We start from the raw sequence: 16,663 nt of genomic DNA, 5'->3' as shown, positions 1-16,663 counted from the left end.
TTTGACAGGGAGAGCAGCTAGATCAGTAGGCTTACCATCTTCTGAGGGCTTCCTCAGGCTAGGAGGCTGTTGAGATGTAAACTGACATTGACTTTCAAACGGTAGTTTTTGGTGGTGATATTTTGATTAAAGAGAGGGAACAAAATCTCACTTAAGTGCTGGGAACACCTAAACTAGGCTTGTGTACTTCAGCCGCCAAAGCAGCCGTTCAAGCCCGAAGCAGCCTGTGCAGTGGCGCGCACCGGGGGGGGGGGCAGTGCCAGTGGCGGCATGTGACCCGGCACTGCATGCAGGTGTAGAGCTCTGCGCCTGCGTGCGTGTGTTGACTGGTGCGCCGGTGCTGCTCCACACTGGCTGCTTCGGGTTTGAATGGCTGCTTCAGCAGTTGAAGTGCAGAAGCCTAACCTAAACAGTTCTTTGGAACTCAGCTATTAGACACATGTCATACTGGTTTCATCATGTTTTGTTTGACAACAGTGGAATTATAATTTAAATCTAGTTTTTTAAAAAGGTTTCTCTATGTTAAGTGTTTAGAGAGTGAATCTGTGCTAAATTAATTTAAATTTCTGTGTCCAGGAGTCTGGAATTAGATTAATATTCTTGCAGTTTTTTTAGAAAAATATAATAGAATTTCGATATTCTCTATATGTTCTGTAGTACTTACAAGTTTATTTCCTAGCTTTTGCTGAAGCTTTGGGTTGCCACACACTTTCATTTATAGCACAATAAAAATATTACCACCCCACTAAAGACAGTTGATAGATGTAACCCAAAAGTGGGTCACCCTAAATATTCCATATGAGAGGAGTGTAAAGGGACCCATTGGCATAGTAAACTGGATTTTACGCTTTTAAAATAATTTTCAAGGGCTCACTAGAGCAGATGTATGTCATGATTATGTAATGGTATGCTAATTATATCTGTTTGTTTCAGTGAATTTGGTTCAAAAATAATCTCACTGAAACCAATAATCAAAGTATTGCCAAAACTTTTTGAGTCTCGAGAGAAGGCCGTTCGAGATGAAGCCAAACTTCTTGCCATAGAGATCTATCGATGGATAAGGGATGCACTTAGGCCTCCATTACAGAATATCAACTCTGTTCAGGTAAGCTTGGCAAGTTTCTGGCATTGCCATTCTTAGCAAGAAGATGCCCATTAGCCACATGCTTCTTCATGCTCTTGTGACTATGCAAACTCTATTCCAGAAGAATTAAGTCCAGTGCCAGTCAGTTAGCTTTCAGAACCTACATCATGATCCACAAACAATCTTGCCATTGGCAAGAGCATTTTATTCTATCTAGAGCTCTTGTTCATACTATTTTTGTGCAATGGAATCCCTGGGTGTGTTCCCAGTCATATTTGTAGGAGGGATAATTTGAGGCTTGCAAAGTATATAGTTTAAAATCAAGCTTGCTTTATTTGCAGTGTCGATGCTGTTTCTAGTTTGTGCCTTATATGGTTGCTCTGCATTGTTTGCAGTTTAAAGTGAATAGCATTTCTAAATAGCCTAAATAGCATGTGTGGAGCAGTGGCATTCAGCATGGTGCCTGGCCTGGTGTCTGGAGTTCATGTACATTCATTATTTTCAGTCTTGGTTATGTGGCGTATACCCAGGATCATCATAGGGAGGTTATGCATTGTTTAAAATCTGCTACATTAGTGGGTAGAGTCAGAGTGCATTAGTGGGTATGTGCTAACCTCTCCCCACATCTTGAATCAAAACAGCCAAGGAAAGTACCTTGTAAATAACTTGATAGATATTTAGGGAAGCTAATTGGGGAGAGGGGGTGGTCATGACAAAGCAGTACGAGAATATGCATGCACAAAATGTTTGCAGCCTGGGCCTTATTCCTGAGTCAGCCAGGCAGTACTGAACTTTAATTATTCAAAAAATCTGCTTTCCTATTTTGAGTTATATTGCAAAATTCCACCATGTGTATTTTTACAAGATACTGATACGTCATCACTGTGTAAAAAAAATCAATACAAATAAATGTTTCAGTCCTGTAGCATGAATACATCAGTCCTTTGTTACCATTCTGGTTTGCAATCATAGAGGGGCATTTCACTTTTTTGTGAAATTGGGCATTTATTTATGAACTGTCTGCTTAAAAAAAGTAACATTGATATTATTTTAATTGGGAGTATGTTTCTGGGGTGGGATGGAGGGAAGTGGCAAATGCTTACCAAACTCCTGCTTGTGCTATTGTCTGCTAGAGAGAAAAAAATCCTCTTATATGTAATTAAATGCTTGGATCTGTTTCATTGTCTCCCATCTTCTATCTTCTAATTGTGTAATAAAGTCACACATTTGATTGAACTTGCAGCAGTTTCATGATAGACTTATCACTTCTAGCTTACTTTTTCATAGTTTGCTAGACTGTATAAAATGATGTGTGATAAAAGGTTTGTATATGCAGGTTAGCAAGTAATAGCATTAATTATATGAATTGCAGCATGGAGCAGCTCAAACTTGATGTATGGTCATGCAAGAGTGCTCCTGTGATGTTGTCAGTCTGGTGTTATTTGGTGTCACCTGCACTTAGTGTGAAGGACTGAATGCATTTTAGCAACCTATATTACCCTACTTCTTTCATCTCTTGCTAACTTTGCAGTTGGCTAAGCAGTCTGCAGCTGGTCTTCTGGCCTGATGAACATTATTTACTTGCAATTTGGGAAAACAGCAGTGTGTCCACATGGCTTGTATATCTTATAGTCTATTTTGATTTTTGCAGTTAAAAGAACTGGAAGAAGAATGGGTCAAACTACCATCATCTGCTCCCAAGCAGACGAGGTTCCTTCGTTCGCAGCAAGAAATGAAAGCAAAGTTTGAACAGCAACAGGCAGCTGGTGGAGATGCAGAGGGAGGTAATACCTGACATAAAACTTCACTCTCTGGGACCTAGTTGATTAGGGTAAGACTGAATGTTAGGAAAACACATTATTATTTCAGAAACTAGCAAGAAAGCCCATTGCAAGCAGGAATGCAATGGGAGCTAGGACCCAGGGGACACTGGGAGGTGCAGATCTCTCTCTGTCTCTCTCTCTCCCTCTTGCTGCGTGTCTCTCTGTGTGCCTCGCAGCAGGAGGCATAGCAGGTAATGAGGGCTGGTTTGTAGGAGGGAAGGAGGGCTGGTGTGCAGTTTGGAGCAGCTCTCTCTGTCTGTGTCTCTCTTTCCCTCCGTCGCAGCAGGGGCGGCTTTCTCTGTGTCTCTGTCAGCAGCTTGGGGCATCTCTCTCTGTGTCTCTCTATGCCTCCCTCACAGCAGGAGCGATAGGAGGGAATGAGGGCTCGTCTTCAGTCTGGCAGGGCTCTGTGTGTCTCTTTCTGTCGTGTCTGAGAGGAACGTAGCTAGCATCCAGGGAAGGAGTTCAGGAGGTTTAGGGGCAGTGCCTGACTGGCCCTATTCCAACTTGGACAGCCAGAAACGTTCCAACCCCCAGGTTGTTTAAGATGTCATTATCTGTTCAATTAATGCTTATTCCTCTCTGACGCTTGAATATTCATATAATAAAGGGGACATAGCGGTACAGCTAGCCAATGTCTGACTTTAACTTTTTTTCCTTGCAGGAGGAGATGATGGTGATGAAGCTGTTCCACAAGTAGATGCTTATGAACTTTTGGAAGCTGTGGAAATTCTGTCCAAACTTCCTAAGGATTTCTATGACAAAATAGTAAGTGATCATACAGTTTCCCTGGAGCTTTTGTGATGCTCATTTGAACTATAGCCACTACATAATTATACCATTTTATACTGGAAGTACTTTCATCTTTACTATTTAAGGAAAGTCTAGTAACTAAGTTAAACATACTAAACATTTCTCAGCTGTGTAATTCAAAATGTCCGCATATCTAATAGACAGGTTTAACATTTGTTAGAATTTTCATTGCATAATTGAATTAAAATTGTTCCAAAAATCTGATAAAAGTTCCTTTGGTTGCTATTTCTACTTCCTCTCCTCCAAGAATGTATACTTTTTGTTTAACCTATGGTGAAACAGTTCATCTAGGGTCATATTCAGCTATACTTTCCAGTCTCTAAATCTAGCTGGGAATCTTTAGCATCTCATCATGAAACTAATGAACGAGGCATTCAAACCATTCACAATTGTGATCTTTCTTTTCTTTTGACTCTGAAAGTAACATTCCTTTTAGTGATTTAATTTGCCTAAAAGGGCCTATTAGCTGATGATTTCTTGCACCAGCTGGATTGGGGCGGTTCTGCCATACTTGTGTTGTTAGAACTTTCGGCCGCATTTGATGTGGTTGACCATGAGATATTGGCTCACTGCTTCGCTGGAACCAGGATTAGAAGGACTGTGTAGCAATGGCTGGTCTCCTTTCTCCAGAACCGGACACAGAAGGTTGCTGTAGGGCAGTGGTCCGCATCCTTTTCCAGGCTGCGGACCGGCGGCAGTGGGGAGGGTGATCGCCCGGCTGCGCATGCAGTGCATGCGCGGCACTCCAGCGTATGTGCGTTGTGCGATGCGGGGCCGCAAGTGTGCATGCACAGAGTGTCGTACATGCGTGGGAGTGCCGTGCATGCGTTTTTGCGGCTGCGCATGGTGGTGAAAGTAGCCCGGACAACATTCTTCCATCTTTGCCAAGCCAGGCTCCTAGCGCCCTACCTTTCCTCAGACCACTGGCCACAGTGATCCATGCAACGGTCACTTCCAGACTAGACTACTGTAACTCACTCTATGCGGGCATGCCCTTGTCTTTGATCCGGAAGTTACAGCTGGTACAAAATGTGACTCCCAGGGTTCTCACTAGGACACCATGGAGGGCCCATATTCAGTAGGTGCTTTATCATCTGCACTGGTTACCAGTCTGTTTCTGGATCAAGTTCAAGGATTTGGTATTGACCTTCAAGGCTATATGCCAGTGGTTCTCAGCTTGGGGGTCGGGACCCCTTTAGGGTTGAACGACCCTTTCACAGCGGTCGCGGTAGGGCAAGCAGCTTGGCCGGGGGGGAGCACAGCCACCGTAGCCGCTCCTCCTGATGGCGCCTACCAATTTATATACGATTTATAACCAATTTATATACAATCATGAACAATGGAACTTCATGCCATTGGTCAGTTTTGGTTTAATTTCTTGCATGATTTTTTGGTTGGAGTCACAACCTTAGGAACTGTATTAAAGGGTTGTGGCATTAGGAAGGTTGAGAACTATTGCTATACACAGTCTGGGTCCTGTCTACCTGTGGGACCACCTGTTTGCTTATGCCCCCCGCAGGGCCCTTTGCTCTGCGGGGATAAACTTACTGGTAGTCCTGGGCCCTTGGGACACTCGCCTGGCCTCGACCCGAGCCAGGGCCTTTTCAGTCCTGGCCCCAACCTGGTGCAATGAGCTCTTGGAAGAGCTAAGGGCCCTCCCGGAGTTGTCAACTTTCTGCAGGGCCTGCAAGACGGAGTTCTTCCACCAGGCATATGGTTGAGGCAAGGGCTGGGTCCCGATATTCGGTTCAATTTGGGATCCCCCCCATGTCCATCATGCCCATTTTATACATTATGTCTATTGACTGATCTGGCTTCTCCCACTAGTTAGGCATTATGTATTGTGAGCCATGTTTTTTATAAAAACAGTCACATCTTCATGCCAGGTCAAGTTAGAAAAACATGTAGATTTGATTAATTTATCTGAATTTTTTTTCCTAGTTATTTTCACGTGCATTGTGGCTTACATTATAGAAGTTTTACAAAATCTGTTTTTTTTTAAATATCTGCTTTATGTTTTGCATTGTAGGAAGCCAAAAAATGGCAGGAGAGGAAAGAAGCTTTAGAAGCTGTGGAATTGCTGGTAAAAAATCCCAAACTAGAAGCTGGAGATTATGCAGACTTGGTGAAAGCACTTAAGAAGGCAAGGAACTCTACTATTCCAATTGACCTTTCAGATACAATTCGACCACTCATGACAGGACTCCATCATTTACATTTTTGTCAGAAGATAAAGGGCGGGTAATAAGTACAATAAATAATACATTTATTTACAGATGAGATCTTATTTTGATAAGATCTTAGTTCAGTGATACTCAGTGACTTAGGAACCTTATGAATCACTTAGATGTCACCTGTAACTCTTCTGGGCACCACTCACAAATGTGACACGTGCCATTCTTCAGGAAAGTGGGCAAGGGCTTTGCCTAAAACAGCTTGTGGTTAGCAGGAGGTTTCCACCTTGAAACAAGTATTTCGTATGCCTCTTACATTCATATTGTGAAGTAAGGCTGTTTTTCCGTTACAGGTTGTTGGAAAGGATACCAATGTAATGTTGGTTGCTTTGGCTGCAAAATGCCTTGCTGGACTGGCTATGGGTCTCAGGAAGAAATTTGGGCAGTACGCAGGTCATGTGAGTAGTCACATTATGAAATAAGGTGCAAAGCTATTGTCTGAGAAATAGACTTAGTAGGATTTGATACTGGGGTGGTACTGGTTTCTGCTTCCTGCATTTGGAAATTTCCTTCTGCTAAACTTCTAAGGAAGTCAACCACAGCATAACTCTCTGATAACACTCTGGAAGACTTCCACCATCAGTGGAAGAAAGTATCCTTGTATGTAGATTGTTTGCCTCCTTGTTCCATGGGCAAGGCATATAGAAATCTTATGCAAAAGCGTCTGCTATCCAAAGGAGGCACTGCGCCCCCGCCTCCAATCCATGGCCTGCTTCCACAGCTCTTTTGCCTCTTAAGAAAAAACATGAAAAAATACCTGATGAAATCAGCGGTAGCTCTCTCTAGCTCCACATTCATCATCATCGATGGAGTTTCGATGATGTAGTGGTTAGGAGTGCGGACTTCTAATCTGCCGAGCCAGGTTTGATTCCACGCTCCCCCACCTGCAGCCAGCTGGGTGACCTTGGACTGTTCTGACCGAGCAGTAATATCAGGGCTCTCTCAGCCTCACCTACCTCACAGGGTGTCTGTTGTGGGGAGAGGAAAGGGAAGGCAATTATAAGCTGCTTTGAAACTCTTTTAGGTAGAAAACAGCATATAAGAGGAGATGCCGTAAAGGGAGGGATGAGGATACTATCCCCTTGAATGTTTCACACACACACCAGAAGAGACGAAGGGATTCAGTGCCTGTGCCATTCATTAGAAAGTGCCTGTGCCATTCATTAGAAACACCTGGCAGTTTTTCCTGGATCCCAGAACCACCCACAATTTGCCCTCACATCTCTTTTACTAGGCCAGTAGATCACAAGGCTGGTGTTTAATCCTGCCCTTGGTCTCTAGGCCTGGACATTCTGCCCCTTTGGCCATTCAGAGCCACCACATTAGAAATCTGCCTCAGATAATGAGAAGAAGGCTGGTCAGGGGAAGAAACCTCTTTCATACTTTCTGGGGAAAGTCTCTTCTGGTCTACGATTAGCAGAATGAGCTGTTCTGGAAGTTCCTTAATAGACCTCTGGCAGGCATCACGCTAGGTTGTTTTCCTGGCTGGCCCTTTCCAAATTCCTGTGAAATTCCTCAAAGGCAAATAAGCCTCCCTGGGCAAAGGGAGAGACTTAATCTTAATTGACAAGAGAATGTATACCCTTTCCTCCTCCAGTGTAAAAATGCTGAAAGTGCCTGTAGTGGATGCCTCAGTTGCCTGCTTTGTTTCAGGAGCAGTTCTCCCTAAAGATGGACACACCATTCTCACAAACCAAAATGACAGAATAAGTTTCCTCTTAAGAAAGCCCATAAGGCCTCAGCCCTCCCCATCAGAATAAGTGAAGCTGCCTCTGTCACCTGCAGAGTCTCCATCCTCTAGGCAGAGAAACTTTTACACAATCCAGCCTTGACCCTGTCAGCATAAACAAAATCTGTTTTAAATCAAGACAGTCTCAGAATGCTCTGAAGGTGCCAGTCTGTATGCTGTGCAATTTTCTGCTTGTTCCAGAGACTTCATCATCATCATCATTCACCATAACTGTCTCCTACAAGGGAAAGAAACTCTTTGATTACACAAACTGGGAAACAGCTTGGTAGAAAACCAAAATAAGAAAGCAATGCCAACTTATTCCAAAAAAGACAATATATACTCAGATCAGGCCAAGGGTTCTTTTGTATTTCCGGAGTACAAGGACTTCAGAGATTCCAGATTCTGCAAATTGACCTGGAATAGATTTACTTCCAAGGCCACACCTCCATATTATCAGCATCTTTTAACCAATGAGATCAGAAAATAGCCCTTCAATTCTTCATACCATAGTCGGAGGCTGTCTTCAGCCTGTTGTCTCCACTTGTTTTCATTCCACCCAGCACAACTGGATGCATCAGACTGCCAGCTGGCTATGTCATAAACTTCTGCCACCCCCAAGGGGAACAAGATCCAGCAAACTCCAATGACATCAGCTTATGATCCAAGCTGTTAGACACCTCATTCTCCAGCCTGGTGCTGATAGCTCCGCAATGGCTGTGGTTTATCTTAATGATCTACAACATTCTCCGTCAGGATCCTCTGTTCCATTCTGATCTGGGTCAGCTCTATCACTCTGCCTTGAAAATTGAAATGAGAACACTAGAGATATGTGGCTATCTAGAAAAGGTTATTCAGGTGATCTTAGTTTCTGGGAGACTATATTCACAAAATCTATGAAACTTACTCTGACAGGTCGTCCACAGGGGAGAAAAAAGTGCACTTGCATCAGGCATACTTTTGCTTTCTCCAGGATGATCTGAATCAGAGCCTCAGTCTCAGTATTTCACTTAACACTTTAACGTAGTTCTCCTCTTAATTGAGAGCCCCACAATTTGTAATCGACATAACTACTGATTGCCTTCTACATGAACCTGGCTTATCAATTCTAAAATTCCTAGATATTTATTCATTTTATTCTTTGTTTAGAACCGCAACCTATATTTTGTTTTTCTCTAACACTTAAAAAAATTCTTCAACCATACTTATGGTGATGTTCTTACCACTATATTGAATAGGCAGATGGATGTAAGGAGTATGAGCCCTGATCCTTGTTTTCCTTACTTGTTTCTTGTTTTCTTTACTGATATTACTAGTATTTCAGGATAAATCTCAGTATCTGCTCCATCAATTTTCAGTTTGGATTTACTTCTAAAGATTGCAAGGATTTTATTTGACCAATTTTAGAGGGTTTCTGGCCTGCAGATTTTCCACATGGTGTTGTTTAGTATAGCTCGAGTTCTGTGAAATAAGCTTTCCTCATTTGCACACAAGATTATTTTCTTGTTCACACATTTCCTTGGGGCACAGAAGGAAATCTAGCATTCCAACCTTTTGTGATACCTGTTAATTTTTCACAGGTGGTCCCAACAATATTAGAAAAGTTTAAGGAAAAAAAGCCCCAGGTGGTACAAGCCTTGCAAGAAGCCATTGATGCAATCTTCCTTACAGTAAGTATGTGACTGAATATATTCTAAAAAATATTAGCAAATGTCTTTAACGAAGGCTAACCCTGTTTATCCATCTACTTTAGACAACATTACAAAACCTTAGTGAAGACATATTGGCCGTGATGGATAACAAAAACCCAACCATCAAGCAGCAGACATCCCTCTTCATCGCAAGAAGTTTTCGTCACTGCACTCCATCGACCCTTCCCAAAAGTCTACTGAAACCATTCTGTGCTGCTCTGCTCAAGGTAAACATGCCTATGTGCATGCACACATACACATAGAATAAAGTTGTGGGAGCCTGCCCTGAATTGTTTTCTTTGTAATGATGCAGTCATTCTTGTTCTGCGCCACAACCTAATAAGAACTGTGGAGGACGTCTTGTTCCTTCAGGTAAGAATATAGGAAGATTTCATTACCTCACACACTTGGAGAAGGGAGATTCAGAACTTGCAAAGAGAAGAGCTCAAATAATGTGGCAGAGAATCTCAGTTGTTGTTACCACAATTCGCTCTTGAGTTTGATGCATATTTGAACCTGAAATATGTTGAAAGGCTTTTTGGGTTTTATCTCCTGTAACTCTCTGTAAAGGAGGGAAAGATGGCCTTAGAGTGATTGCTGTGTCATTCCCCTCAAAAGAACTAGCTTTCCAGGACTTTATACCATATTTGCAATTCTATAGTCTGCTGCCTGTTCCTTGGATCCCTGCCCTTCCTACTTGGTGAAAGCTGCCTGAGCAGTGGTAGGAGGAGTCTTGTGTGACATTATAAATCTTTCACTCTCTCAGGGCTGTTTCTCTAGCTCTCTCAAGGAGGCACTGGTGATAACCCTTCTGAAAAAGTAATCCTTAGAAAAGAGGGGCCTAGCTAATTACTGCTCAGTATCTAATTTTCCATTTCTGAGGAAGGTGATGTAGCAAGCTGTGGCTGAATACTCATCATGGATGCTTCAGGCTCATCCTGTATTGAGCAGGGGATTGGGCTAGATGGCCTTTTGCAACTATATGATTTTATGAACAGCAGACAGGAATTTATATTTTATAATTAAATGTCTATACTGCCCATCCCAGTATTTACCTGCTTGGGGCAATTTATATCTTAAAGGAGACATCTGCCCTAAATTCCATCCAATCTGACTTCAGGACTGAGGCAGCTCCTGTTGCTCTGGTTGATGATTTCCCATGATACTTTGATGCACACAGGATGGCACTTCTGATCCTGTGAGATCTTTCAGCTGCCTTCTACACCATAGACCATTTAATTCTGGTCAACCATCTAACCCCCTGGCTGTTAGGGGTACGGCCTTAAACTAGTACTTTTAATTCTTCCAGGGTCCAGTTGGTGGGTGGAGAGAAGTTGTTACTGCAGGCCCTAATCTGTGGAGTTCCACATGGGATCATTCTTTCTCCATTGTTATTTAACATCTATATGCTACCTCTGGAGGAGAATGTCTGGAGGTTTGTAGTGAGGGGTCCTCAATATGCAGATGACACCCAGCTCTACCTTTTATTTAAGGAACGACTGATAACTGGAATTCTAGCCTTGGCCTCTGCCTGGACGCCATGCTGGAGTGGTTGAGATTTGGTTGGAAGTAAATCCATCTAAGAGCCTCTTGTGGCGCAGAGTGGTAAGGCAGCCGTCTGAAAGCTTTGCCCATAAGGCTGGGAGTTCAATCCCAGCAGCCGGCTCAAGGTTGACTCAGCCTTCCATCCTTCCGAGGTTGGTAAAATGAGTACCCAGCTTGCTGGGGGGTAAACGGTCATGACTGGGGAAGGCATTGGCAAACCACCCCGTATTGAGTCTGCCATGAAAACGCTAGAGGGCGTCACCCCAAGGGTCAGACATGACTCGGTGCTTGCACAGGGGATACCTTTACCTTTACCTTTAAATCCATCTAAGATGTTGTGGCTGGGAAACCCAGACAACTGGGGAGGTTACTTCTACCAACTCTTATGGGGTCTGACTTTCTGTGATTGACTGTCAGGAATTAGGAATTATGGCTCAATTCTTTGCTCACCATGGATAAACATGTGTCTTTGGTGACAGATTGTGTTTTACTATCCATGCTGGGCCCAGCAAGTGGTTTATTTATTTAATCTTTTGTATGAATTTTATCGGCTGCACGTTATGCTGCCTCAAGCTGCCCCAAGTCCCATCTGATGGAAAGTGAGCAGGATGTTGTTGTTAGGTGCGAAGTCGTGTCCGACCCATCGCGACCCCATGGACAATGATCCTCCAGGCCTTCCTGTCCTCTGCCATTCCCTGGAGTCCATTTAAGTTTGCACCTACTGCTTCAGTGACTCCATCCAGCCACCTCATTCTCTATCGTCCCCTTCTTCTTTTGCCCTCAATCGCTCCCAGCATTAGGCTCCATGGAGTCCTTCCTTCTCATGAGGTGGCCAAAGTATTTGAGTTTTAAATACTTTTTTCAAATAGTATTTGAGCATTTTTTCAAATAGTTTTTGAGTGAGCAGGATATGATTTCATAAATATGATTTTTTTAAAGACTGTTTAATGTGATATCTGGCTAGATTATAAACTTCTAGCTTCACTGTCCAATAGCATTTATTGTTTTTGGCTATAGCATATTAATGATTCAGCACCTGAAGTTAGAGATGCTGCATTTGAAGCCCTGGCTACTGCCCTGAAGGTGGCAGGGGAGAAGGCTGTGAACCCTTTTCTAACTGATGTTGATAAACTGAAACTTGATCGGGTAAGTCTCACTGCTTGACATCGAACGTTTAGATATTTCCAACATCTTCTAAACAGTCACGTTAAGGAAGTTCTGTGAATGGTTGTTTACTGGTGTTCTGTGTTCTGTAGATGGAACTTAGTAGAGACTTTGGGTTCTGTTGAAAACAACACAGTTAGTCAAGAACATGTTTTAGATCAGTGGTCCCCAACCTGCGGGCGGCGGCCTGGTGCCAGGCTGCGAAGGCCATGGCGCCGGGCCGCGGCTTCCTCTCCCCGCCCCCCCCGCAGTAAAAAACTTCCCAGGCCGCAAAGCTTGCAGCCCGGGAAGCTTCTTACTGCGGGAGGGCGGGGAGAGGGAATCAGGGCCGGCCGCGCCCATGTGGACGCGGCCCGATGCGTGGGTGCGGCCCACGGGTGCAGCCCGATGTGTGGGCGCGGCCCGACCCGCGGGCGCGGACCACGTGCATGGCCAATGCGTGGGTGTGGCCCGCGGGCCATGCCCCGATGCCCTGCTGGTCCCCAACCTCAGAAAGGTTGGGGACCACTGTTTTAGATAAATGGAATTGAATTTTTAGTCAATTCATTTAATCTTTTGAACATGTAATTTACAAGTATCTCTCCTCTATATTTGTATTTTTTATTTTCCTTAAGGTGTAAACTGTAAGACCTATTGAGTTCTAAGCAATTTAGAGCCCAAAGTTTAATGGTTTATAATGGTCAGTAATGTACCTTTTAATGTGTTTAAAGCACTTTCCAGATATGTAGTGACTAGAGGACATTGAAGTTGATTAATGGTTATGTACTGAAGATTTAAAGAGCCTCTTGTGGCGCCGAGTGGTAAGGCAGCAGTCTGAAAACTTTGCCCATGAGGCTGGGAGTTCGATCCCAGCAGCCGGCTCAAGGTTGACTCAGCCTTCCATCCTTCCGAGGTCGGTAAAATGAGTACCCAGCTTGCTGGGGGGTAAACGGTAATGACTGGGGAAGGCACTGGCAAACCACCCCGTATTGAGTCTGCCATGAAAACGCTAGAGGGCGTCACCCCAAGGGTCAGACATGACTCGGTGCTTGCACAGGGGATACCTTTACCTTTACTGAAGATTTACTTTCATGTTTTTGCTTGTGTTCTGTCCACTAGATTAAAGAGTGTGCTGAAAAAGTGGAGTTGGCTAGTGGTGGCAAAGCTGGTGGAGCAGCTGATAGAAAAGAAAGCAGACCTGTGGCAGGGAAGGCTCCTGTTCTTTCAGGGGCTGCAGGAGACAAAGATACAAAAGAGAATGTGGTCAAATCTGGTCCACTGAAAAAACCACCTGCTGCTAAGGTAAAGAAAAACGCTACATTCTTACAAACAGTTTCACATTAATACTGAGGTCTTTCAACGGGACAGACAGTTTATTGCATATGCTTAAAAGTGAAACGTGTGCAAGAAATAGGTCTATGTCTTATGAAAAGCCACCTTCTAGGAAGTCATGATTGTAATTATAATACCTTTTTGACCTTTTGTTGTTGTTATATGGTAGGAAATTTTTAAATATCTTCGAACTCTATGAAAATAATTCTAGACTAGAGGTTGGCATGTAACTGAAATTTGTCAGTTTGTCGGTTGCAGGATGTCATGAACCTCAAACTCTGAACTTACACAAACCCCATTGTGTTCACGGGCCAGTTTGTTTGATAGGTTCGTTATGTGGTAAGCTGTCTCCCGGTGTGCTAGAGATGCAAAATCCCAGAGTGCATCTTCTCATTGTAGGTATGGGCTACCTTCTCTCCTTACCCCTGGGAGGTGGTTGCCCACCCACCTCACCATGGCATACGTTTAGAGAGGAGTTGGTCATCTACACAGCTCTTCCTGACACACATTTAGAGGCTTCTGGGGGGGGGGTATGCTGAGAGATAGATGAGCTTTGTAGACTTCTGGGAAGCAGTGCTGGGAGAGAGATGGGCTTAGTAGTCTTATGGGTGGGTGGGAGATAGACGAGGCATAGTGGAGTCCAGGGTAGGTGTGCTGGGAGACTAGTGGGTGTGGTAGACTTCTGGGTAGGTGCAGTGGGAGAAAGAAAGAGTTCTGGGTGGGTATACTGGATGAGAGATGGGCTTATTGGACTTCTTAGTAGGTATAATGGGAGAGTGATGGGTAGGTTTGCTGGGAGTGAGATGGCCTTAGTAAACTTCTGGGTTGAATGTGGTACACTTCTGGCTGGGGATGCTTGGGAAAAGATGGGCTTGGTCAATTTTTGAGTTGGTGTACTGAGAGAGACATGGGCTCAGTAGAGTCTTGTGTGTGTATACTGGTAGATAGACAGGCATGGAAGAGTTCTGGGTCTTTATGCTGGGAGAGAGATGGGTTTAGAAATGTCACTGATAGAAAGCTGTAGTGAGTGGACAGGCACAGTAGACAGGGTAGGAGTACTGAGAGATAGAGCTTATGGCTGGGTCTGCTCAGAGATGTAGCAGCATGATAGATTTTGTGGTTAATAGGCACTTTTTTTGAAAAGTATGATACAGCAGGGCATAATGACAGAGAAAAAGATAAATTAAAGAGATGCATTATGATTTGCTTTGGGTAAAGGAGTTTGCTTGTCTTTCCCAAGTATTAGATACTAGGGGCAAAGCCCGTTGTCTCCAAGAATACAACGGGCACTAGAGCTTGGCAGTGGGAAGAGGAAGTGGAGGAGTTGTCCAGTCTGTAAGGGCATGGGGTTGAATGTTGAGGCCTACTGCACAGGGTTGTTGTGCAGATGAAACAGGAGACAAAAGAGCCAGTTTCCTCTGCAGAATAACGCTGTGCAGTGGCCTCAAACCTGCAGAGAGTTGCAAAGAAGAAAGACACATGGCTTGGCTGTGTCTAACCCCTGGCCAGAGCAGTATTTTAAGTGAAAAGGGGCTTTTCTGTGGCCTCCCTGTCAGCCAACTGTTTGGCAGAAGGGGAAAGTCCCCCCCCCCTCAAAAGGAAGGCCCTAGGGCTCCCCTGCGTTGCTCTTGGAAAGGCCTCCTCCCCTCAGTCAGGGCCTGTCAGAGGCTCCTTCGCAGCAGACCTAAAGGGAGGGAGGGGGAGCACTCTGCAGCCTCCTGCCAGCTCTGTCAGGGTTCTGAGGCAAGTTACATTTGAACATGACAGTTAGGGCAGCCTTTGGGACAAAAAGGGCTGATGCAGCCTGTCCAAGCCTCTGTTTTCATCCCCTTGGCAGCCCTACTGACCTCCTCTCCCTTTGGTGGTCTGGAGCAGACTGGCAACCAGACTGGGCTGGGTGAATGGAATTTTGGTCTGTCCTGGTGAGGGGCCAATAGGAAGGCACTTTGCGTGCCTCCCCATTGGCTCCTTGGCCCTGGATGGACACTCGGAGGGCCCAACCAGGAGCCGCTTTGCGGCTCCTGATTGGGCCCTCTGAGTTTTTATCCTGGACAGGGCCCGCCATAACTCCTCCCCAGGTGGCCTTACCCTTTTATTTAACCGCAGGAGCGGTTAAAGATTGGGAGGAGGACAAATTGGCTGTCTATATCTTGAATCGAAACTTCTCCATTGGACTAGTTAAGATGACCACAACCTCTCTTTTAAAAATGTTAATAGATGCTGCAAAAAGTCTCCCCAGTTTTTTAGAATTCAGGATTTTTTCACAGTTGGGCCATTACCTGAACAGCATTGTAAGTTCAACTAATGCTTCAGGCGAAATGTTTCCCTTATGAACCCTGGCAAGAAGTTAGCTGGACCTGAATAAGGACTTGACAGTGTGCATATACTAATCAGTACCTGCTAACATTGGAGCCCCCACCCCCCCATGTACATGTTAAAGCATTTCCTTGGTTATTGACCATATATTACTTACTCAATTTTCAGTTGTTTGCTAAACCTTTCTTTATACTCCCTTACCTGACTTTTACTGCGTGCACCTAACTTTCTTTTTGAGAATATTAACCTATTTGCTTTCTAATCCTATTTTTGGAGGCGCTCAGTTAGCTGAACTATGAAATGTTACCGGAGATTTCTTACTTATTTCTGGAAGGCAGGTTTGTTGTTGAGGAATAATAGACTGGTGGTTTTGGTTGCAACATGACCTAGAGCAAGGTGCATTGTGATTTAGAAGCTGCTGTGCCAAGCCTTAAGAGCGACTTTTTATGGTTATATTTAGGAAAGGTGTGCTAAATCCAAGATACACTTGACTTGGCAAGTACTAAAAGCTGGTTTAAGTTGGTTCTGAATGATGCAAAAAGCTTTGCCTTTCATTTCCTCCTACTTAGGTTGGTGGTCCACCCAAGAAGGGCAAGCAGGCTGCAGCTGGTGGTGTTGGAAGTGCTGGATCAAAAGGCAAGAAGGGAGCTGAAGTGAAGGAGATATTTGAACCAGAGCTGTCGGTAAATACTTCATTGTTCATTGGAATGATATATTAAATGCTCTGTGTGTGTGTGTGTGTGAGAGAGAGAGAGAGAGAGAGAAAACTAAATAACGTCATTCCATTTGATATTTGTTTAGGACACTTTTAGACTACCTTTCTTTAGAATGAATTTATTGGAGATGCATCTGTTTTGAAGAGTTGGTAGTGGAGAATAATTTCATTTGAAACTCAAGATGGGTAACGTCACAACTTCTTATTGTACCATAACCATTATTTTATTTTATTTATT

General features: G+C 44.0%; 1 protein-coding gene across 7 annotated transcripts in view; it reads left to right on the top strand.

Moving 5' to 3' along the window:
- The window catches only part of CKAP5 (cytoskeleton associated protein 5), a 90,035-nt gene that overhangs the window by 23,346 nt on the left and 50,026 nt on the right, over positions 1-16,663 (top strand). For all 7 annotated transcript variants that reach the window (XM_077322349.1, XM_077322343.1, XM_077322348.1 and 4 more), the window contains exons 5-14: positions 934-1,105; positions 2,736-2,868; positions 3,572-3,675; positions 5,750-5,863; positions 6,248-6,352; positions 9,264-9,353; positions 9,437-9,601; positions 11,937-12,065; positions 13,182-13,364; positions 16,280-16,393. In XM_077322349.1, the coding sequence (XP_077178464.1) occupies positions 934-1,105; positions 2,736-2,868; positions 3,572-3,675; positions 5,750-5,863; positions 6,248-6,352; positions 9,264-9,353; positions 9,437-9,601; positions 11,937-12,065; positions 13,182-13,364; positions 16,280-16,393 (1,309 nt within the window). The remainder of the gene's footprint in view (positions 1-933; positions 1,106-2,735; positions 2,869-3,571; positions 3,676-5,749; positions 5,864-6,247; positions 6,353-9,263; positions 9,354-9,436; positions 9,602-11,936; positions 12,066-13,181; positions 13,365-16,279; positions 16,394-16,663) is intronic.

The sequence above is a fragment of the Paroedura picta genome, chromosome 2 (genome assembly GCF_049243985.1).
Source record: "Paroedura picta isolate Pp20150507F chromosome 2, Ppicta_v3.0, whole genome shotgun sequence".
In the NCBI taxonomy this organism is placed as follows: domain Eukaryota; kingdom Metazoa; phylum Chordata; class Lepidosauria; order Squamata; family Gekkonidae; genus Paroedura; species Paroedura picta.
This window is presented reverse-complemented; position numbering and strand designations above follow the sequence as displayed.